General features: G+C 41.3%; 2 protein-coding genes across 3 annotated transcripts in view; one reads left to right on the top strand and one right to left on the bottom strand.

The window, feature by feature from the left end:
• Positions 1 to 5,828, top strand: part of LOC111140618 (solute carrier family 25 member 21) — a 504,394-nt gene extending 498,566 nt beyond the window's left edge. The window contains exons 8-10 of the mRNA XM_022492811.1: positions 1,146 to 1,327; positions 2,276 to 2,328; positions 5,343 to 5,828. Coding sequence (XP_022348519.1) covers positions 1,146 to 1,327; positions 2,276 to 2,328; positions 5,343 to 5,404 — 297 coding nt within the window. The 3' untranslated portion in view covers positions 5,405 to 5,828. The remainder of the gene's footprint in view (positions 1 to 1,145; positions 1,328 to 2,275; positions 2,329 to 5,342) is intronic.
• A 2,450-nt stretch (positions 5,829 to 8,278) lies between these two features.
• On the bottom strand, positions 8,279 to 24,189 carry LOC111160992 (paired box 9). Of its 2 annotated transcripts, none has more exons than XM_022524428.1 (4): positions 24,145 to 24,189; positions 22,763 to 23,389; positions 19,679 to 19,821; positions 8,279 to 8,770 (listed from the first exon to the last, which is right to left on the bottom strand). In XM_022524428.1, the coding sequence occupies exons 1-4, from the start codon at positions 24,146 to 24,148 to the stop codon at positions 8,660 to 8,662; spliced, it is 885 nt and encodes a 294-aa protein (XP_022380136.1). In that variant the 5' UTR covers positions 24,149 to 24,189; the 3' UTR covers positions 8,279 to 8,659. The 2 variants fall into 2 exon arrangements, with proteins under 2 accessions (XP_022380136.1, XP_022380133.1); XM_022524425.1 differs by lacking the exon at positions 8,279 to 8,770 and adding an exon at positions 9,428 to 9,771.
• Positions 24,190 to 24,395: the final 206 nt, after the last annotated feature.

Genomic DNA, 24,395 nt, shown 5'->3' with positions numbered 1-24,395 from the left:
ATTGTTCCTGTGTGAAGATGGTCCTGAAATATTGACCGAAAGAAAGGGCAGAGGAGGGATGGGGGAGGGGTGGGTGGTCTCCATCAGCAACTTATGGTTTGTGGGATGACCTCTCTTCAGGGCAAGAACCGGGGCTGAAAACGTAATGAGAACTTCCCCGCAAATTCATTATAACAAAGCATAATGTGAGCTCACTGGGCACAAAGATAGGCTGAAGGAAAGTGACTCCCACATAAGACCTAATTAAATACTTTGATGTCAGAAAGCAGAGCAGGGAGGGGTGGAAAAAATCAAATCAGACCAAAGTGAAGGACCGAAATTCAAACGGAAAGAAGAAAGATTTCTCTCTTTCTCTCTCCCCCTTCCAACTCCCCTACCTCACCACCCCCCCCAACCCAAGGCCTCTGTCTTTATGCCTCTGTCTCTCTCTCTCTCTCTCTCTCTCTCTTTTCTTCCTTTGCCATGAAGGAAGAATAAGATTCGGGAACAATAGGTTGTAAATTCTTCAGCCAATTAGTCCCCTAACTTACTACTGTTTATAATGCACAGAATGTCACAGGCTGTTTTGCAAACTCCATCAGTTGGTTTGTTAATAACAGGAAGCTAGCACTTCTCAGTACAGTGGATCAGCTACACGTGAAAATAAATGCAAAAAACCTGGAGGGGAATAGCAGCAGACCAAGAGTAGCCTTGATTTAATTTAACATTTGGGGGTCCGCACACAAATGAGCATTTTAGTAGGCTTCATGGTGGAAGTTGCTGTCATTTGTAAAATATTCTGGCCAATTAGCTAATAGTGTGCTTGGATTTCTCCTGTTTTGATACAGTAATACTAAGTACATTGTGAAGCCCAATTATACAAATCATCCCCATATGCCATACCAGTCTTTCTTTATGAACTGTGTTTATAAATCCTGTGTGAGGAAATGTGTACTTCAGCAATTTAGACCATGTGTAAAAACATAGCCAATGGGATTGTCAAGAAAACAAGTTCCAGCCTAGGAAATCCTAATGTGTTCCGCTGGAATAACAGGAGGGTGCCGGGGAGTGCAATGCTCTGCTTAAATACATATTGCTTTATAGTGTTTAGCCAATTTAGGGGCTTCCGCTTCCCTCTCTGTTACTTTATTCTTCTTTTCTTTTAGGATCCAACCTTGGAGTTTTTGAGAAAATTTGGGATTGGTCTTCTCTCAGGCACAATAGCCTCAGTCATTAACATCCCTTTTGATGTTGCCAAAAGTAGGATTCAAGGGCCTCAGCCAGTTCCTGGAGAGAGCAAGTACAGAACCTGTTTTCAAACAATGGCAACAGTCTACCGGGAAGAAGGGTAACATTCTTATTTTAATAAATGTGCAGGACTTGAGTACTGTTAAGAGCCTAGCCTATTAACATTTTGCTGAAAGCCATTAAGATCTCCTAAATTGTGTGTGTGTGTGTGTGTGTGTGTGTGTGTGTGAGAAAAGCACTCAAGAATGACAAACTTTGAGAGAGAATTCAATGATGAAAGTTTGGCAGCGTGTTCCTACACCATCCAGAACCTCCAGCCACCATCATACAACCCACTGCGTGTTTGTCCTGGAGCGCCCGGATGAACCTTTTCCTGGGCAGTTTGCATAATATGCTGTAATACACCCTGTTCACGCATGGGCAGGAGAAGGATTGTCATCTAACTGCAAATCCAATCAAAATGTTGCCTCATTATAGTCACCTGGGAGAATTAAACATGAGAGTTCTGTGAAGGTCGTTTTCTTTATCCGAAGTACATGCTGCTTTCTGCTCGTCTTTAAGTGTTATGTCCATCTCTTCATCCCTCCTCACTCAGATCTTATTCTCAAGTAAACGAAGAATCTTCTGTTATTTTGATCTACACTATGTCGTATTTCCTTTTGTGAAGACCGAGTCTGTGGTCTTTTAAATTCAATGACAAAAGTCATTTTGCCTATATTCACAGCTGTCATGAAAGTAGGACCTATGTTCAAAGCAAAAGCCATCTCACTGAGGAAAGTCATATTTCTGGTTGGACATGATCAGCATAGCTTGGGCAATATTCATTAGCCCTTTCCCTTTGTCCAGTCTGCTGCAGAAAATATATAGCCACATTATTGCCTGGTTTGAGATAGATGTGATTTCAGATAAATTTTCTTAGAGACCCTGGGTCAACATCTCAATGAAGCTGGTCTATTCTACTTTCAAAATTAAGAATTCAGAATTAATTTCAGAATTAAGAATTCGGAATTCAGAATTAATGAATGTTTTCTTTCCCTTGCTATTATAGGATTTTCGCTTTGTACAAAGGCCTGCTTCCCAAGATTATGAGGCTTGGACCAGGTAATGATGTTTTTATTACTTCTATCCTTCCTTCCTTCTTTGTTGTTCTAGTGTCTCTTTTTTTATTCCTGTCGATCAGCAACATGATACGTTGATCGCACTGTGAAAGATGGAAACCTTGAGGATACAAAGTTGTCAACAAGTATTCAAGACACTGAAGGCATCCATTAGAAATGTTTTCCGCCTTTGTTTATGAGTTACTATTTAAGACTTTGCTGGAGGCTGATAGAAGCCAAAGCCCAGCTTAAGTCAATAGGAAGGGATCCACAGCCAGTTGGAGTTTGAGTGAGCAAGGAGGAGGCTGTGGGGGGAGGATTTTCACTGAGGGAGGGATCAGCCGGATAAAACTCTCCTGGTGCCCTCCCCCCTGATCCCCAAAGTTCATTCTTGTTCCTGCCTCAACTTCATTTCAAAAACAAAAAGGAAGTGTAACTTGCCTCCATGAAGCGCGGGAGCCACTTATCCTCACTGTCACCCGGGAGGCCTGTGGTGAGTGCTACAACCTGGCACTCACCTTCCGGGCCTCTGTGGGCCTGATGGTGGAGGCTCCTGGCTCGGGGCCTTGCCTCCAGATGCCAGCCCACAAAAAAAACTGGCTGCCTTTCCCACAGGGAGAGTCAGCTGCCTCTGTGTCAATAGATAAGAACATAACTACTGCAGACCCAACCGCCTGGGCAAACAGTCTTGGATTATAAGCAACCCCAGTCTAAGCACAGAAGTAGGCACCAGCCCTTGCCTGTCTTTTTACCAGGCCACACTCACCTACGTAGGCATCCTTGTATCCTCTCCCAGAAGTTTCCTCTGCTCCTCTCCCCTCCCCACTCCTCCCTTTTAACACCCCCGGTCCTCCCGCCATACCACACTTACACACAGGCACATTTACCATCGTTGAACCTCAGCCCAGTGAGCCAGCATTTCTACCAACCTGAGGCAGAGGACAGCTCACCCTTTCATCTATTTAGAAAACACTTCCACAATTCCCAGTCCATCTAGCCCCACTTTTCTAGGCATTTAAGCACAGATTTTGCTTCACATTTGAGATTGAGACTTGCCCCCTGTTAGTCATGGGCCCATGTGTAAAAACAAAGCCAATGACAAAGAATATTGGTGATTTTGTGCAACTCTCTCTGTGAGCATGTGGTGTTTTCCCTTCACCACACAGTAAAAACCCTGCTGGTAGACCTAGTATTAGAGAAAATCATAGGAATGACCCTAACCCAGCTTTGTCAGGAGGGGATGGGCCTGAAAAGAGTGGTGATCAGGGAGAGTTTACCTAAAACAGTAATTGACTGGAACCTTAATCCAAAACTCTTAAATAATCTGACCCCAAGTTTTGTTAGAGGCTTGCAAATGTTTGGTTGGCTTTTTAAATGTTTTTGCATGAGGTGTCCTTAGTTGCTGTGGTGTTAAATACAATGAAAAGTGTTGTTGTGAGTGGACTGTCCAGGCTAAACAAAACTGTGAGTGACTGGAAATCTCCCTCAGGGGCCTGGCCTCCACTCATATGCAAGTCCCCCAAACACGCAAGTCCCAGCAGCTTTAAAGGAAAGAAAGGTAGAGAGGAAAGTATGACATTTGACTTAAGGATAAGATTATTTTTTTTCAGAGAGAGTAAAAAAGTGGAAGAAAGGGTATATCTGGGATTTTCATCCTTCGTTGTAGGAAGCATCCCATCTTCTTTTTGTAACAGCCTAAGCAGCTCCATGTGGCTCACAACGAGTCACCTCCCATGAAAGGAGGCTCTTGAAGTCTGTGGTTTAAACTCCAAATATCACCAGGCTGAAAACTAACCCCCTTCTGCGTGTTCTTGTCCTACGTTGAGAACTGTTAATAAGAGTAAACACAGCAATTACATAGGTATTAACAACCCTCTCTTAGTGGGTCTTTTCTTGTTTGCCAGAGTGCCAAGAGAGCTTCAGCAGCTGAGAGGGGTCTCACAAAGTATCTTCATGGGTTAAAAATGAAAATTACAGGCAGATAATTATCTTTGGTATAAGGTTACACAAACATGTGTGGCCTGTATATTAAAACACACACACACACACACACACACACACACACACACACACACACAGCAGTGTGTACACAAGAACGAAGATCAAAATCGAGTTATATTTCTTTTTGTCAGAAGTCAATCTTCTATTCATGCAGCCCAATCTTCTTGAGGTAGAGCTCAGGATATTTGTTCACATCTTGATTTTGTAGTATTTTTCACACAGACATGAGAGGATAGGTAGATTCAAGAGCATGGGATTTGTGTCATTTATTGCATCAGGTAGAACACAAAATCATCCACATGCAAAGGCCTTTCCTGATTTCTAGGTAACATCAGTGTTTGTTTTTCTGTATCCTAGTCCTGTTGACCTTTCAAGACAAATAGTGGTCTGTGACACTCAAACCCCACCACCAAATTTTCAAGTCTCTGAGGCAGAGAAAATAAAAGCAAAAGGAGGTTAAAAGCTAGCTATATTTTGTAATATGTACATTTTCAAATATTCAGAAGCTATTTTTCACACTGCAATACAATTTGAAGGCCGTAAGAGAGAACTAGACTCATCTATCAAGCACCGTCTTAGAGCTTTCCTTCTAGAATGTAATTAGGACTGCTAATTATGGACTGAAAAAGATAAATCCTTTGCCTACATATGAAAAATATTAATGGTTTCTGTTTGCAGGAATACCACATGTCCTTACATGACTAAATGTGTCTATATTTATTTACTTTAAAAAAATTAAAAGTGCCTGAAAAAGAATCTGATAAGAAATGATGAAAGTTACAGAAACTCAGAGAAAAAAATGTATTTGGGTATTTGGAGACTCAAGATGGTCTTGATTTTGCTCTGAGAATTTTCCACAGTAGCCTTCTATCGATGTATTAGAGCCCAAGGACTGACAAGTCTACACAGCCTCTGCCTGATAGGCTGCATGGGACTTCACAGATTCAGAAACCCACTGGGGGCAAGTGACACTACTTTGCCAGATTTGAAATAAAAACCAGCTCTTTTCTTTTCTAGGTGGTGCAGTGATGCTGCTGGTTTATGAGTACACCCATTCATGGCTTCAGGAGAACTGGTGATTGCCTAGGAGGTGTTGAGATCATGGATATTTGCTCTACAGCACCGTAAGGAGAGACTATCAGCTCAGCTGATATGATTGTAAATTATAATTATACAATTACGTACAGTCATTAAAGGGGAACAATTTAATCAAGAACAAAACCTATTTTGATACTTCAGAAATTATCTCTAGACAATTTGAGACTGTGGTTTTGGCCATATCCATAAATCTGTGAGAAGAAAAATAGTATGAAGTAATGAGGTATGTAAATTGAACATAGAAAATAGCATAGAAATTAGATCTATTTCATAAAAGCTATATAAATCTCATGCTCTGTATTCCTCTTACACTGCTTCACAGTGAAAATCCATTGTATTGATAATTTTTTCCCATGAGGTCAAGAAATGCTTAAAGTAATAAAAAAAATTAAGCCAAAATTTGAACAGTTTTTATAAGGAATTAAATTCTCCCATAAATAATATTTAAAAGGCACAAGGAAATTGTTTTTAAAGTACACTAAAATGGCATTTTTAAAAGGTTGAATTTTGTGTTAAAATTTAAATCTGGTGGTGGTCTTTAGAGTAATAATACACATCACAACTATATTTTCCCAAAACTACTTTATATTTTGCACTGTTGTTTAAAGCAGGTCATATTTTTAAATCCTGATACATGAAGGTTTTTGTGGCAAATAGAACACATTAAAATTTCCTTCACATAATTCCCTTTGAAAATAGTTTTTCTTGCTGAAATATTTTCATGTTAAGACACAGTTGGAGCCACTCCTTGGGCCCATTTTTGCTGTCTGTATTTGCATCCAGGTATCTTTGTTCAGACCTCTTACCTTTGCCATTCTTAAAAAGAAAAACTACATTTCCAAGTTATCCATTTTAAGTGACAGCTTCAGGTGTGAAGTCAACTATCTGTGGTGTTAAAATGTGTACTATGAAGGGGAAAATGTTTCAAAATAGAAGTACATTCTTAGCATTTCCAAAGATTCCTGTACTAACATGCACTCTAAGAAACCGCTCCTTGGCACTGATAGAACCAGATTTGATTTTATATTTGCACCCTGAAATGATGCTACTTCAGTAGCTACGGTCAACCACAGTATCTGCCCGCTCTAGATGACACCTGTTCTCAACTACTACTGAGGCGTATTTCTACCGTGAGGCTATGTCACTAAAGCATTTTGAAAATACAAAATAAAAGATAACATGATAATTATTACTTTTTATTAATTTAGAGCATTTGAAGTATAAAAATAAAGGCTTTTTGACATACTGTATATACATACACAGCCTTCGGTTGTACATCCTTTCCAACGTGGTTTTTAATTTATATTTCAGCCCAATATTCCAGAAGAGGGTCATTAAACAAGAGAAATAAGAATGTGTCTGTTGTACAACTGTGTTCTATCCTTGCAGGTAACGCTCTTGCATCTTGTGAGGGAGAGAAATGCCTGCATAGAGGCCATGAAATTGAACCTTTAACCTCTCCCTGTGAATGGGATGGAAAAAGATCTCTGAAGAGTGCATTTGCCAGTTTAAAAACAACACTTTTACCCCCTAAAAAACAAAGGAAATATGTCAACATTAGCCAGTATAATAGCATTTATAAATCAAACAATCCCAATCCCCTACCCCATCCTATTTTCCTTCGTTGATTTTTAGAAGTAGCTTTAAATCCTATTTTGCTTTAAATAGCAAATCGCATTTTAACTTTCTGTTGTCTTTCTTAAGTTACTCCATGTGAATTCACTGTTGCTAAGAAAAGACCTGGGGGGAAAAGGGAAAAAAAAATCTTGGTATCATTAACATTAGATTTTTTAAAAATACAAGAACCAGAAAAAATTATAAATAGCATTAATAAGAGATTTCTTAATTTAGATAAAGAAAATAATATTTCATTGTGTTTCCATACAAATGATTGGTATTTTTTTAAAGACTCCTAGTAGCCATCTAAAAAAATATCCGATAAGGGATAATTCTATACCTTATGTCAGTTTTTCTGGACGGCAGGAGAGTCCCTGTATGGTATGGTTTTAAAGTCTCCACCAAGATATTGGACTGGTATCTTCGTTCCATTCGGTTTATAGTCTATTTTCTCACCAGACTGGGAACTCCAGATGTCAACAGGAGTTTTAGAAGATCAAAGGAAGACTATGGCCCTGAGAGTTCATCTGCTCCTTCTGCTTATTCTTCTCCTGAAGTTATAATCCTCTGTTTGTAGCACTGAATTTTGCTTTAGAAATAAATGCAGTTCAAAGCTCTCTCTATAAGATAGCTGTCGCTTGAAGCAAGCAATTCCTCAAATACAACTTCTGTGTCAGAAATCTGCTTACTGTTTATACGCTAGTGATCTGAAACCTCGCTCGTCTAGCCATCTGAGTTTTAAGTGAAGCCATGAAACCGATGTGGCGGAACTGGACTGCCGTGTGGACTGTGCATAGCACAGACAGGAAGAAATCAGGATCACCTCATGAATGCTTCTTTAACATCCACATCTAGTGATGTGCCCTTTTAGTTATTGCACAGAATTAATACCAAAAGAAAAAAAACCCCACAATGTATTAATTTTCCAATAGATGAATTGTACCAATGTTTTAAAAATGTAGTTTCAAGCCTACATATTGCCAAGCAGGAAGAACTTTCTAAACAGAAGAGAAGAACTATAGAATTTTGCCCAAGAAAAGCAGTTGTTTTAAACTACAACACATAGCACACGCTCACACACACGTATACCCCACAGCTCTGTGATTAACATTGAAGTGAAAACCCAACTGTTCTAGAAAGATGGAAACTATGTCCTGTAACTCCAGAAATGAATAAAGGGAATTTAAAACAATTAAATAGCATTTGTATTTCTAATACCACCACCAGTCTACCTCGACGTGAACCATGCTTCTGTACAACAACGTAAACTTCACAGCAAGCCGTTTTTACATTCATTAGAGCAGAATTTTCCATTTTCTTTAAATTACATCATAATTTTGGGCTGAGATTGCTGAACACACAGGTAAGCCAACAATAACAGTACAATTTAGTTTCACAGTGGTTTTCTTAACATAAAGTTCATTTTAAGTGTCTTTGCAAAGCATTTCACATTAAACTTAAGTTTCTAAGTGACTTCCTTAAAAGCCTTCTTGTCCAGATATTTTCCACCCTCGTGTCTTTATATGCTTGGCATGTGTGTTGTTTGATTAGGATACAAAATGGGAGACTGGCTTGTTTAATCTGTTTTTGAGTCCTCTGCTGTAGAAAGAAAATGTCCTTCATAAGATGTTGAAGCCTTCACTGCACACACAAAATTTGGGGCAAGTCCAGGTCCAGGAGCCCGAGCAGCCCACCACCAAACAGAGACAAAGACGCTGCCAGAAAGTCACCTTTGCAAAAAGAAAGAAAAAAATAGATAGGGGTGGGAGGGAGGGGGAATATCCCATGGAATGAAAACACAAATGCACCATCCAGAGTCCATATTTACAAACTAATAGAAAATATAAACATTATTGTATTTGGAACCAAGTCAAAACACCAGGAGCAGCTAAATTCAGATATTGCTTGTGTTACAATTATATTTTCCAACAAAATAGGTCATCTCTTAAGAATAAACAAAGCATCACTCAAGTCAATTATTGATTAGTTTCCTAATGATGAATTAAAGCTTATTTGGTCACCTTATTTGATTAGAGGGTGTAGCATAACTTCTTTTCTCTACGTATTTTCCTTTATTGATTTTGCAAAATCTCAACAATTGCACGTTTCAAAAGTTCAGGTTGATTTAGAATAAATATACACATGTGGTTTTACCAAAGACTAGTTTTAAAAGTTCCTTAAGCCCTTTGAGGGGTGCAGGTTTCTTTGCTACGTTAAAACAGTGTGTGGGCAACACAAATGTCTCATTCAATCCTTAAGATTGCTTTTGTTTTCAAATCCTAAAGTCATGTCAGGCTTTCTGTAAGAGAGAAGTTATGGCAAGAAATATTTAAGTGTCATCAGCACAGTGGATTTGAGTCCGTAAGCCAGCTTTGGGGGGCGGAGGGCAGCAGGGCTGGGATCTGAGACCAGGGAGGAGGGGGAGGGTAGGCTGAGGGGAGACGGGGTGAAGCTGCGGTGCGGACAGAATTTCCCATCAGAGTGCAGAAGCCGTGACAGAGTGACTACCTTCTCTGGCTGCCTGCATTCCCTTGAACGCCAGCGATGCGGGAATGTCACAGTTGTGGGGGGACAATGGGGTGCCGCTGGCATGTTGCCACCCGTGTCCAGCCACATAACCGGAAGGAGCGGCGCTGTAGGTCATGTAAGGCGACACTTGGGCCGGGGTAGGGTAAGGAGCCATGCTGGATGCGGACACAAAACTGCTGACAGCTGGTAGACCATTTGGTGCCTGAGAGTAGGAAAAGAGAAGAGGGGAAGGTAATCACATTGTAGCAGCTGACATGGCACCAGTTTTCAGAAAGTGGCAGAATGTAAGTTTGGAGTAGCAGTAGCAATATTCTGACTACTGTCTGAATTTTTTTTTTAAAGGTTTGATCTCTATATTCTACGTGCAGTATGTTTGAGTAGCAAGACTGGTACTACCCAAACATAATGCCGAAAGACATTATTCCTTCCACAGAGGTTTTGAGGAGGCTACGACCCGAAAATTCACAATATTTGCTTTGCTATTTGGAATTAGAGGAAGGAAATAGAGGGGGAGGAAAGAATTAATGGTGATTAAATACTCTCAGAAGCTGTTCAGCTATCCGAAATGCCTTTGTCAACCTTCCCTGTACTTTGGTTTTGTTTGGCTCTTTTGTTGAAGCATTTGTGAAGGGCCTGGTTGGTGTAGCTTTCATTTCCAGTAAAGAAGGGCACAGAGTGTAGGCTGTCACTTTAGAAACTCAAAATGAGCACGACCTTTGTTAAATAAAACATGGGCCGTATTTTAAAATGTCATGTTGAAAATGCCTGTTCGGACAAAGGACATGCAAAATCCCAGGCAGTTGTAAGAGTTTTTAAATGAAAATTGGAGGTGTTTTTTTTTTTTTTTTCCCCCAGAGCTGTTTTATCAAAAAGGAAACTGTCTATTGGAATATAAAAGAATTGCATATGTGTGGTTTAAAACTGGAAAATTGGTTTGCAAAGTTTTGGGGTCCTGTGATAGGAATTTTTAAAAGCCACATGGATAAATCTCTTGAAATGAATTTAAATGTAAAATCTGAGTTTGCAAACAAAATGCAGCAGCCCTGGCAAGCGGATTTTGCCTAGAAACCAGTGCTCTCTTGGCATCCAATAAATTGTTGGTATTGTTACTATTAACAACAACAAAAACACCCTGATTTATAATCCTGATTGTGGCATGAACACTTGGCATCCTCCTTCAAGTAACTTATTTTTTCCCCTCAATTTCTACATTATTTAGAAATAAGGAGTAAATCTGTTCCCTGGTAGTGATGTGAATGCATTAACATATCAACATATCTCCTAGTGAGAGTGTAGTGTAAATACTAGAATTACTAGTAGTAAATCTGATTCAATCCTTAGAGGTAAGAAAAGCAGACATATGTTAATTAGATGCTTTTTCCAATTCAATTGCAACATAGAAATTATTTTCCAATTTAATTCATTTGGTTATTATTTTCACTTCCACATCTATGAGAATGCAATGATGGGCTCTCAAAAAGGATTTTGTCAATTTAGAGTAATACACAGAGTAGAATAAACACGGGTATGACTTAACACTGCTCATGGATTTCTGACTAAAGAAGAATTCAAATAGAGGGGTTATCCTCGTGTACTTGGTCTATAAGAACACATACCTCCTGTTCTCATTGTCAAAGTGCCTATTCTTTGAAAAATGAGGAAGGGGAAAGGACACTAAGGCTTTTTGAATATGTCCTATGTTCCAGGCACGAAGAAATATCCAGCATATTTTATGGAATAATGAAGATTGGTAAATTGTAGCTCATTATAAACTACTGGGTTTATAATGATAATATGTAATGATTACAACACAATGTTCAATCAAAATTAAAATGTATTTCAAGGGTCCCATGAGATGGTCCTCTGTTTTTTTTTTTTTTAACAAAGAAATCACTGCACATCACTTTAAAATATAAATGAAATCTTAACCTCTTTTTATACACAAGAATGTAGATCAAGGAATTTAGCCATTTACCCCAGGCCAATTGGCAAGTCAATGGTCATGTCTTAAAAGAAGTTATCACCCCTGTCTGACATGGGAACCTCTGTGGCAAATCTTTTCTTGCTTTTTCCAGGACAATTAATAGACACAATTTTAGATCAAACTAGGGCATCTTTTGAGATAACCTCTTGTAAAAGATTCTTTCTCCTTCTAGAACCCTATTCTCATTGTTAGATCCTCATTCTGTTTCTTAACTTCTTAAAAAAAAAAAAAAAAAAATCTTTCCCCCCTTTCTGAGGATGGCTCATCAGAGAATGGCTCAAAGAGGACACACTCTAAGGCTCTCCAAAGGTGAGTAAGATAGCTCTCAAATTGTGGAAGAAATCTAGCATTGCATAGAGATTATAGCTCCAATCATGTTCGTGGACAATTTTCCCAATAATCCATAAGAAATGCGTTTCAGGGACGCCTGGGTGGCTCAGTGGGTTGAGCCGCTGCCTTCGGCTCGGGTCATGATTCCAGCGTCCTGGGATCGAGTCCCACATCGGGCTCCTTGCTCAGCGGGGAGCCTGCTTCTCCCTCTGCCTCTGCCTGCCACTCTATCTGCTTGTGCTCACTCTCTCTCTCTCTCCCTGACAAATAAATAAATAAAAATCTTAAAAAAAAAAAAGAAATGCGTTTCAAAAGGAATCATTCCAGTCCACTTATAGAAATGTATTTGCATCTGTATTGGCCTCTTTCATTCTAGATTAATTAATATCTTATACTGTTGACACCAGTGTCACCAAGAATCATAAAATAAGAATGTTAAGGTTAAAATTATTTTTAAAATAGTGAAAACCTTTGCCCAACCCTTTACAAGGAGAGAAGGTTAAACTATTTGATATTATACATGACAGAAATAATGCTCTAGTTAGCCAAAAAATGTGTTGATGAATTCTAATTTTCATGACAGCTAAGTGTTTCCTTACTCATTCTTTATCCTTTGAATTTTTTTCCTATCATGCACAATTACAGTTTCCTCTGAAACACTTGCTTCGTCATCTTCCCCTTCCTCCCCTTACACCCTTGCCATTGGAACCTTGATCAATAGAACCACCTATTCCTTGATGGGAATAGCCCTTTCTTTGGGGCTCTCCACCTGTTACATTGCAATGTCTATAATCCCCTTACATGGACCCACTTCTTTTTTCCCTGAAACATCCCCCCTGAGAAATTGGGCCTGATTGGACTCTCATCTTACATAATGCTCCTGGGATTCAGTGCAAGGAAGAACATGGATATAGGCCTGTGTTACCTTCAGGTGCCTTACTTATTCTGTGACCACATTGTCGAGCATAAAATAAATACTACTACTTTTTCCATATTTGTCCAATTGCTCATACTTAAGGCACCAAATTTGCTTTTATGTTGGTATTACTATTAGTATTAAATATTTCAAAGTTCTCCAAAATCGACAACATATTTAGGGTCATTTTAGTGAGGCAGTGCCCTCTGTATTGCAGAAATTGAGTAAGAAGGGAAGCTCAAAGAGGTTCGATCCCATCTTGTTAGTAAAGGCATGAGAAGGCAAAAGCGTTTGCTTAAAAGAAAAAAAAGAAAACCACAGAAATCTTTAAACAGTATAAAAACAACTCTCAGCTTTCCCTCAGGTTAAATCATGACCCAGATCCGGGGTTAAAAAGTTTTGTCTTAATTTTCCTTTTTACTTTTAAAGGTCAGATTTAGCAATTTAGAAAAAAGCAGCATAAGAAAGATGAGATGACAAACATGCTTTAAAATGTACCTGCCACCTTCACTATTCATTCATTCAGTGACTCAATAAACCTATTGATTTTCTCACTATTAATTTTGAAACATGACATCAGACATCAGTAAAAGATATAAATCTCTACTGGATAAAATAATTGTTATTTATGAAGCAATCACTGAATAAGTAAAATTTTCCACCAAAAAGGAAAACAACTACAGGTAGCATTGATGTTTGTTTATTCTTTCCAGTAGAAGAGTACCTGACTTAAACTTCCCAAATCTGTTTAATGTTTTCAGTGAAGGGCATGTAATTAATCTGAAAAGCTAGTTAGGCTGAGTAGAGACTACCAAATGTACACCATAAATATAATAGGAGCAAACATGCCAAATTACTCTATTTAATTGGATTGTAAATATGATTTATAAATCAACCAACATATGGAATCCCCAGAGAAGAGTAAACAAATTTTCCAAATGAAACCCCAGCAATGGGCACGTAATGGAAATCTCATTTTTGAAAATGACTTTACCTACAGATTTCATAAATAAGACCTCAGTCCATCAACCCCTTTTTTTATGTGGATCTGCCATAAAAGCCATGAGAATCCTCTCCTCCAGAGAACTGTATAAGGATCCTCCCTGAAGCAAACTCTCTTCTACCTAATTTTGAGAATGAGATTTACTAATTCAAAGTAAAATATACCAAACTGCATGCCCTAAAAAAAGTAAGTTTCTTGCTTTGTTGAATGTTTTGAGAAGAAGACAGATTTTTATCTCACTGGCATTAAAGGAAATAGTCTAGAAAAAAAAAAAAATACAATGTCCAGTTCAGGTTTGAATGAAAGCATGAGTTTTCATTTTACCTGTTCTTAAAATGTTAGAAACACAGATTTGTCAGTTTTTAAAAATATGTTTTTAAATTAGTATGTTGAGAAGCTGTATTGGGAGAGAGCTGGACTACAAACAGTTTGAGGACAGGAGCTTGCCTTAATCACTTCAGTATCCTCAGAAAACAGGACACATCATAGGTGTTTCAGAATCATGTGCATACCTAAGTTAGTGTAGCCTTTTGAAAGCAGAAGATGCGATAGTCTTGCTTTAAAAAACAAAACAAAACAACAACAACAGGAAAACTAGGCACTCTATCAGAACTGGCGGTACACTGTAAGTAAGCAACATGAATAAAGCTGTTGAAAAAGTAAATAAAAGTTCTAACGTAGCCATTCACTATTTGATTTATGCTTGTTCCATTTACACACATGCACACACACACACACACACACACGCACAAAGAAAATGGAAATGCATTAATATCCAAACACTTCTAACCACACAAAAAAAAACCCAAAAAAACAAAAAACAGAACTGGTATGACAACGGTCTGGCAATTACAAGTTATAGACCAGTAGTCTTCACATTCAGGATATTGTCTACTCAACATTTTCTCTCTTGAAGAAAATGCAGATAATAGTGTCAGGTCCTGTACCCACAATCTTCCATCTACTCATCAGTTCTACCTGGTCCTCCCCTTATGATAAAATGGGTTTACTTTGGCTTTATGGAAAGTAGATTTAGCCACAAATGGAGATGTGCTTCACCTAGAATTTAGCCTCCATATCATTAGCAAAAAAAAGTTTCAGATCTGAGAATAAACAAGATTTTCTCTTTCGGGTGTAATCTTTTTTTACTGTTGTTCTACCCACCTTTCTTAATTCACTATGCAATGATCTAGTAAAACAAGTCCGATAAAGTGAAATGATGGCTGTAAATATGGTTTCAACATTCATCCAAAAAGATCTTAATTATGCTGAGTTATCACACTGCAGATCTAAAAGTCGTTAGGTAATGCAAAGCTACTATTTAAATTTTTTTTCCTAAATTTTGTTTCCAAAATATGAAAATTAAGGTAGCCTTGAAAAAATTTCAAATTACTTTTTTTTTGTATTTTATATGACACATTTTACTACTACATAATCATTAATCTTGTTTTAAGGCACTAATAGTTAAAAGCAACCCAGGTCAAGGAATGTTTTTCATAATAGATAACATCATGAATTTCAAAGTCTCTCTATTGGTATTTGCCTACAGTTGGATTCTCTACAAAATTATCAATTATTTAAAACAAATTTAACTATTTCATAAGATGAAAAATCCAGTGCAACTTTATATTTTCATGAATACATTATGTCTGCAAAGACAACCAGTGTTTAAAACAATGCACTAGAAAATTATATTCATGATTCTGAAATACTATATTTCAAATACAATATACAAATAAATGATCCATAAGAATTTCAGATTAGGGGCGCCTGGGTGGCTCAGTGGGTTAAAGCCTCTGCCTTCGGCTCAGGTCATGATCCCAGGGTCCTGGGATCGAGCCCCGCATCGGGCTCTCTGCTCAGCAGTGAGCCTGCTTCCCCCTCTCTCTGCCTGCCTCTCTGCCTACTTGTGATCTCTGTCTGTCAAATAAATAAAATCTTTAAAAAAAAAAAATTTTCCGATTAATTTGCCTTGAAATCCAACGATTTTCACAATTCATTTAACTCTTAAAACTCTAAACTTCTTAAGTTCATGTTTGTATAGACTATTCCCATCTCTGACATCTCAATTTGTAGCTAATGTTATATTAAACTTGCTGGGTTAACATACACTACCCAAAATTAGACATACTCAAAGCTTGTTAATCTAACATTCAGATTATTTCAGAGTACCAGATATGCAATATATTTTTTTATGAGAAAGTATGCCCAATTGTAGAAAATGTTTCAAGAACTATACAACTATTTATAAACTCTTTAGGGGCACCTGGGTGGCTCAGTGGGTTAAGCCTCTGCCTTAGGCTCGGGTCATGATCTCAGGGTCCTGGAATGGAGCCCCGCATCGGGCTCTCTGCTTGGCAGGGAGCCTGCTTCCTCCTCTCTCTCTGCCTGCCTCTCTACCTACTTGTGATCTCTGTCAAATAAATAAAATCCTTTAAAAAAAAATTATAAACTCTTTAAATAAAATGAAGTGTTAATTCACTAAGTGCCATGTAAAAGGGCAGATATATTCAAACTCCCCCCACCCTTTTCTTTGCCATACAATTGCATTCAGTAGAGATTTTATGTTTTCAACAGAAGAGAACCATCATTAGGAACCAGAGAACACGGTTGCCATTCAGAATTAGAGGGGACTAAGGATTTCTAGCCCAGTATTAAATGCAGGTGAAAAAAGTCAAAACAAATAAATATTCTTCCTCTTCTATCCTCAAGGATAGATAATAAGGACTTCTGAATAGTAATAAAAAATATTGACTTCAATATAATATCAATAAGACAAATTTGAATATTCTATAGTAGTATTTTAAAAAAGAAAAGATAGGTGTGTATATAGCAGAAATGTGCATAAGGTTCTAATTACTAGCGATCAGGCATCTCTTTTTTTTTTTCCAGTTTAAACTGAAAATAGAAACTCTAGTTTACAGTAATCACTAGTACCTACAATCAGTTGTCAGTTCAGTCCCTTTGGTAATTTTACAGGTGTCTTCGGGAAAAAGATTATGCTTTAATTCCTATGATTCTGAATTCTCAATTTCTTCCTCTATATACTAAAATGAAACTGGGGTCATATAATGTTGCTCTATTTAATAAAAATTATAAGTGCCCTGAAAGTATTATGTGCATTAATTTGAGAATTTTTTGTCAAAACCTTTCAATTTTTTTTGATAATACAAATAGAGGAGAAATGTTACTTAAGTTTACATTTTTGTTGTAAAAGTGTACTTATTCTAATAACATTTTGAAAAATAAATTTTAAAACTAAAGCTGCCATTTGAATATTGGTAAGAGAAATGCACACATATTTACATATACACACACACACACACACACAAGACACCTTACTATTGCTTTTTTGTTTATGAGCAAGTATTAGTATAGAATTTTACCCTCAAGGAAATCAATGTCTAAATTCCAAAACTGCTCACAAAATGACACAGCCTAAATTTCTGTGCCTACTTAGCACACCCTCATCATTAAGCACTGTATTGATAATTATAACAGAGTAACCACTGATTTAATTGTGCTTAGAAACTTTTCAAGTTTTGAAATTTTACATCATCTGAATTATATTACTACATGGCAGTGCAGAAGATTACCATACTGCAATTAAGAATTTTCCAAATTTGAGACACCTGGGTGGCTCAGTCGGTCTGCCTTCAGCTCAGGTCATGATCTCAGGGTCCTGGGAATGAGTCCCCAGGCAGGCTCCCTGCTCAGCAGGGAGTCTGCTTCTAGCTCTGCCCCTCCCTCTGTTAGTACAGTCTCTCCTTTTCACTCTCAAATAAATAAATAAAGTCTTAAAAAAAAAAAAAAAGAAGTTTCCAAATTTAAGATCTAAATATCTTTTTCTTCTGGAAAAAAAATTAACTTGTCCTCTTATGTATTTAGAACAATACTTATTTGGCCATTTATGTCTTTCATTTACTTGCTTTTATAAATCTCATAATTTAGTGATATAATATTCAGTGTTCAAATGTAATGAATTTTAATATTCAGAATATACAGAGAAGATTATTTGAATCAGTGCTCTATTTTTATTTTAAATTGGTCAGTGTTGTTTTGATATGTGTGTATACATTTCTAAATGAGTATGAACACTAGATCTATAATTCAAGGGAGAAAAAAATGAAATAACCAAAGATTTTTGAATTATGACATTGCTTTATATATAAGCTGGGTTTATCAACTATTTGTGAGAATTAAAATTTTTCAACTCTTTACTTCCTGATGTTATTATAACAAATGATGACCCAATAAAAACTACTGAGCTCCTATTAAATGCTTGCTACTATGCTAGATGCTTTAAAAACACTCCTAATGTTTGGAACAAAATGCCTTGACACTTTTTTACTATATCTTTGAACAAAGTATATTTGTACCAAAAGAAAAAAAATTGCTTGTTTTTAAGAGTCAGTCTCTAACCGCCACTTATAACTGCCACTTAAAACCACAGGTACTATTAAAGGGATGCTTACTGTGCGCCATATGGCTGCATTATCTCATTGAATCTTCACAACATCTCCTGAGGTTGGGGCTATTATTTCCCCGTTTTACAGGTGAAGAAATACAGGTGTTAAAAGGTTAAATAACTTGCTTTAGTGACAACTGACGCCAGAAGCTCGGAGTTCCCAACCATTATATGTACTGCCTCTTCTTTATGAATGAGGGGCTTTTTATAAAAGAAAATGGCAAGCTTTCATATCATTTCTTCTTGGCATTCTTTATGGTAGAAACAGACTCAGGAAAGGGACTCTCTTCGCTGCTATTTTCTGGGATGTTTGTCATGGGACAGCTACTAAACGTATCTGACACTGTTTTAGCAAAATAAGGGAGAGAAAAGGAAGTGGAGATGGGATTTTTTTCGAGAAAACAAGGATTAGGATTTTTTCCCAAGTGAATAAAAGTAACAAGTAAAATGCTGATTTTTGACAGATAAGAAAACACTAAGAGTTTTATGACTTCAAAATAATAAAACGAAAACTGGGTATTTTGAGGCTTTGGCATTGGAATTTGGTATTAGGCAATTTGCAGATCTACCCAAATCTGCTCTAAGATACCTTAGGCTGCCTTAAGGTCCGCGTTTGTTTGTTTTTCAGAGCTTTGCGCCTCGGACTCCATCCTGGTGATGAATTTAGACTAAAAACTCTAGAGCTTTTGTGGTGGTGGTTTCTAAGTTTTTCTCGGGGGAAGGGAAAAAAAAAAACACGAGTGTTTTAATTTTTCTTTTGCAGAGTCGGGGGAGGGACAGAGGGAAAGAAAAATTAAACGGTCCACAGCCAGTCCGTATAATTTGAGGTTTTCTCACAAACCTCCCTTGGGAGATTACACCGTGACCTTTAATCGGGAAATGGTAACTTTATTACGTTTATCTGGTTGCCCTCTCCTCACTCTCGCAGGTTGAGCCACGTTTGTTTTCGGGGAGCGACCGCCGGAGAACTGTCCGAGCGTGAGGACCCCGCAGCCCGCAGCCCCGCAGGCCGCGACCTCGGGCGTGCGCTTGGCGGGCGCCGCCCTGACAACCCCGCCGCGTCGCCGGGCCCCGCGGACGCGCCTCGCAGGGGTCCCCAGCCCCTGTGCCAGCAGCGCCGGGGGCTCCGGGCGCGCCCCCCCCGGGCCTGCAGAGGCCACACGGGCCTGGAACCGCTTCCACCGCCCCAGGCTCCCGGGGCTCCTGGCGGGGACTCGAGGCCTCCACTCCGCCCTGGACGATCCGCGGCCCCGGGCCCGCCTCACCCACCCGCGCTAGGACCCCCGGCAGGGACGGACGGTCGGCCTGGGCTTCCCCTCGGTCGAGGCTCCCGACCTCGACCTGGGTCCCCCGTCGCGCAAACCCCCGCCGCCTCGCGGCCCACCCGGCTGGGCCCTCGCCTCCTCACCTGACCGTACTTGGCTTCCTGCTCCAGGGCTCCCTTCTCCAGCCCGTTCACCGCGTGCGGGGCGGCGGCGGGGAAGTTGTTCCGGCCCAGGCTGCTCCACTCCTCCACCTTGGGGCTGTGGTAGGGGGAGCTGTCGCTCACGCCTGGGGAGGAGGAGAAGGCGTCAAGCTGGAGCGCCAACCCGCGCGCCCCCTCCTGAGACGCGGCCTGAAGCCTCGAGCGCCGGGGCTCCGACCCCTGCCCTAGACCTACCCGGGGGCGCTGGGCCCAGGCGCGGCCTCGCCGGCTTCCAGCCCGGGGCCCGGCGGAGCTCAAGCTCCTCAGAGTAGGCCTCTCCCAGCTCTTAAACCCACGCCTGCGGGAAGATTTTTTTTTCCCCCTTTTTTCAACTGCCTTCGATTTCCTCCTCCCCTCATTCCCCCGGGGAATCAAATGGAAAGAACCTGAGCGTTTTCCTAAATCGAGGAATGAGAGACGTGAAGCTGGATGCGCTCGCTGATCATCCCAGGCCTAACCCAGGGTCGACTCGGGATTGACGAAAACGGGGACTGGTGCGGACTGAAAAGGGAGAGAGGAGCGTCCTTGGCCTAATCGTCCTTGGCCTGTGCGGGTGCACAGAGACAACCAGAAAAGTGCTCGCCGTGCTGTGGGGATCTAGTACTTATGTCAATAGATGAGACAAAAGATCTGCAAAGTCCTTTGCAAACAAATAACTGCAAGTTGCCCACAATACACATGCAAAATATACATGCATAGTTTGCCATGTGTGTGCATAATTCGTGACTATCCTTGATGTTCTATGTCTACACATTAAATATGTGAGGTTATGTGCATATAACTTAAAAAATAAATAATACAATTACCACTGTAAATAGTACCAGCATCAGTGGTAAGGTTACAGAGAGAGGGTTTTGTGGGGGGGTTTTTGTTTGTTTGGGTTTTTTTAATGAAATAAGTTAAGGAAATGAAGGTAGAATTGTTTTTTTTTTTTTTTAAAGAGTAAAGCTGTCAGTTATCCTTTATGTTCTTAATACAGATACAAAGAAAATTATATGCTGTAAACTGATTACCACAATACCTACAAGTGTGCCTACTGAATCACTGCCATCTTTAAATGACTAAGTGAAGTTTTAAAGAAAAGATATTTGAAGACTATGAGCGATGTGTTTTTGTCTTTGGAACCTATAGGTGGAGGACTGAAATTTTGACAAAGCCACTACAACTTGATTTTAAATACTTCCATCTGGCACAGTGCTTTGAAGGGGCAATCATTTTGTAGAAATGATCACTTACAGAAATAATCATTTTATAGTCACAGATTTGTCAGAAAACAGGTTGTTTAAAGCTGGCATCCAGAATCAACAACATCTAGAATGAAAAGTTGCTCCTCTCCATATAATCCATTACTTTTCCAACTGATACTTGGTCTGATTGTAGGATCCCCAGGGAAGAGCAACTCTGTCAGTCTTCTTTCACTATTCCTCCCCCTCTCCAAAGAATTAGATTGTGTTCCAGTTTGCATCAGGAAACCGTGTTTTGGCAAAGAACTGCCAGTCTCTCTTTGCCTTCCCAGACAAAAGGCAATCGGTGGGCACAAGACTGAAGTTATCTTAAGAAATTGAGATCCCCCTGTGAGCCCCCATTTCTGCTGATCTCACACTTTCCCATGAACAGGGGCTTCCTTTAAATGTCAGTGAGGTCAGTTTATCCTATAAATCAAGGGCAAACTCTCTCCAACTAAAGCTCCAACCAGCTCCGAATAAGATAAAACTGAGCTCCTAGAAAAATCTTGTAAATTCACAGTCAGCAAACAAGAAGACAAGAAATCAGGGCTCTGTTTTAATTACTTAAAAAGATAATTGTGCCAATGTGGTGGCAACAGAGAAAGGCAGGAAATAATTAAAGGAACTATTCCCCGCCTTTCCTACTTAATTTTTCCCCTGCACTTTTTAAACTTTCGGCCAAGAAATTAAAACGGTAGGCTCTTATCTCTGCATTATTTAAATTCTGTGCCTAGGACATGTTGACTTTTTCCTCCTACCCAGAAAGAATTTAATGCCAGTTTCCTTGCTGTTGTTGTTGTTTTGTCCCATTATGAAGTAAAGGGAAACAAAGTCTGGTCTGTGGAAGCCCAACTGTGCAGTAAGGCTGGAGAATCCTTCTTGCCAAGCAGAAAAGACACTCGCTAGAGGGCAAGGTCAAGGGTGAGAAAGGAAAGGAGCAGTGGGGTGGCACTGCTGAAAATGTGCAGGTACTAGGTATCCACTGGCATTCCTTGGGTAAACTGGGACAGAAGAGAGGACATGATGAAATCACCCCACATTTTGTTCCCATCATAGGGGTGGTTGGTGCCAGTTCTTAAGACACATATAGTGAACTCTACTAAGGTAAAGGCTGGAGGTGGGGGCAGTAGGAAAAGAGAGAGGGAGAGAGAGAGAAATAAAGCAGAAAATTAGTCCCAGAATGAGCAATGCAGTAACATGCAAGTTACTGGTAGTAACTTCGGGACCTCCGTTTCCGAGGAAAATGAAGTGAAGCATAAGAATGAAACCAATTAGGTGACATTTGAACTTCCTGCCTGAGCAAATTTGGCCTGATTGCCAGAATCCAAGAATACTGCAATTTCCACAGGGTGCCCGACTCCTCGAGGCCGCATCCGATCCCCAAACAAGCTGCCCGCAGCGGTGTCTGCAGCCAGCAGCCCCACGCCCGCTCAGGCCTCCCGGGCTGCGCCCCAAGTCCGACCTGGGCCGCGCTCTCCGAGTGAACGAGCGGGTTTGAGGCTGCAGCGGCGCGAGAGGCGGGGGAGGGTGGAAAATGCGAACCATGTGTTGGGGATGGGGGGGTGTTATGGGTCTGGTAGTTTGAGATGAGGCAGGAGACTGTGTGTGGCAAGGAAGCAGAGGGCATGAATTTCAAGTTAATGAGATCAGGACACCCCCTGGGAGGACTCCTTAGTTTCGAAATGAAAAAGCCTCAGGTGGTGGGACAGACGCGGGCCCGGAGGCCGCAGATACAGAGACACCCGAGAGGGTGCAGAGGGAGGGTCTGCACACCCACACCACCCGGCCCCTGAGCCCTTACCTTGGTCGGTGATAGAGCGAATGCCCAGGATGTCGGTGACGGAATGGGAGGAGGGCCAGGTACGGGGCATGGCCACGGAGCCGGGGATGGCAGGCACCCCGGGCGGCGTGGGCACCTTAGCTGCGGCCGCCGTGATGGGGCTGGGGTACGAGTAGATGTGGTTATAGGGCAGCGCCGGCTGTGGCGCGGGCTGGTGCTGCTTGTATGAGTCGTAATGGCCCTGTTGAGCCAAGTTGCCGATCTTGTTGCGCAGGATGCGGCTGATGGAGCTCACCGAGGGCACGTTGTACTTGTCACACACGCCGTCCGCCAGCAGGCGGTCCCGGATTTCCCAGGCAAAGATGCCAGGGTCCCTTTGCTTGTAGGTCCGGATGTGCTTCACCACGGTGGGGGTGGTAACTCGGGGCTTGCTGCCCCCAATGGCTCCTGGCAAGATCGAGCCAGTCTCGTTGTAGCGCGCCAGAATCTTGCTGACGCAGCCGTGCGAGACCCGTAGCTGGCGGCTGATGTCACAAGGTCTGATGCCCAGTTGGGCCAGTTCCACGATACGAAGCCGGATGGCGTTGGGCAGCGGCCTCCCGTTCACGAACACTCCTCCCAGCTGGTTCACCTCCCCAAAGGCTGGCTCTGCAAAACGAACACACGGCGCGCGGGGACGCGCACCAGCAGTTTGGGACAGCCGTTTTCCACTCGGCCTCCGCCCACATCAGAAGGCCGGGCAGATGCACCCACCCGGGACTGGGGACCTGGGCTTTCCCCAAACCCTACTGTCCCCGAGCCTTGCCCAATGGCCGCAAACCACTAAGGTCTAGTCGCACCCCCCACGCCATTCCCAATGGTGCCTGCGGCCACTACAAGCAAATAAAGTGGTGAGACGCAGGGCCGCTCCAAGTGTTCAAAAGCCTCCGAAGCAGGCGGGGAAATCGGTCTTGACTCCTGCAACCAGCTCCTTCTCGTCTGCTCGGCTCTAAAGTCTCTGGGCTGCCACCCCGGAGCCCCAGCGCCCCGCCTGGGGACCGGCGCAATTGGTCTAGGAGAAACTACAGTTCGTTTGGATTTTTCCCCCCTGTTCTGAGTGTGTGAGTTTGTGTGAAACAAAACTTGGTCCGCACTGGGGCTACTGAGCTTGCCGATGCCACCGCTCCCTTCTTTTAATATCAGAAAATGGCATCAACAGCAACCCAGTAGCCAGCGTTCATACTGAACTGCTGAGTGCCCTGACCCTTAGCGTGTTTCTAACACTTGTAGGAACAGGAGCAAAGTCAATAAGAAGAGTGTGAGAGCTCAGTGGTGCGCGCCCTCGCGCTCCCTCCCTCCCTCCCTCGCCCTCCCGTTCCCTCCCTCCCTTCCCCGCTCTGACAGCGTCCCCCGCCGCCACTCACCCATTGCTCCGAGCAGTACACCAACCGGGCCCCAATTCCGAACTCCCAAAAAGAAACTTTTCGCACAGCCTCAGTGGCCCGGCTTGTCGCTGCCCCAGGCAGCCGGTGCCTCCGCTTCTTCCCGGGAGGAGGCGGTGAGAGCGCAGAAGGAAGGAGTAAAAGGAAGTCTGTGCCCTGATGAAAGAGACTAGAGTTCTGCATTTCAATCTAAGCAGCAACGTGGGCTGGCCTGAGCCGGGCCGGGCGGCCCC

Source organism: Enhydra lutris, unplaced genomic scaffold (assembly GCF_002288905.1).
Source record: "Enhydra lutris kenyoni isolate GAN:26980312 unplaced genomic scaffold, ASM228890v2 scaffoldscaffold4, whole genome shotgun sequence".
Lineage (NCBI taxonomy): Eukaryota > Metazoa > Chordata > Mammalia > Carnivora > Mustelidae > Enhydra > Enhydra lutris.
Note: the sequence above shows the minus strand (reverse complement) of the source record. Positions and strands in the feature narration are given on the sequence as shown.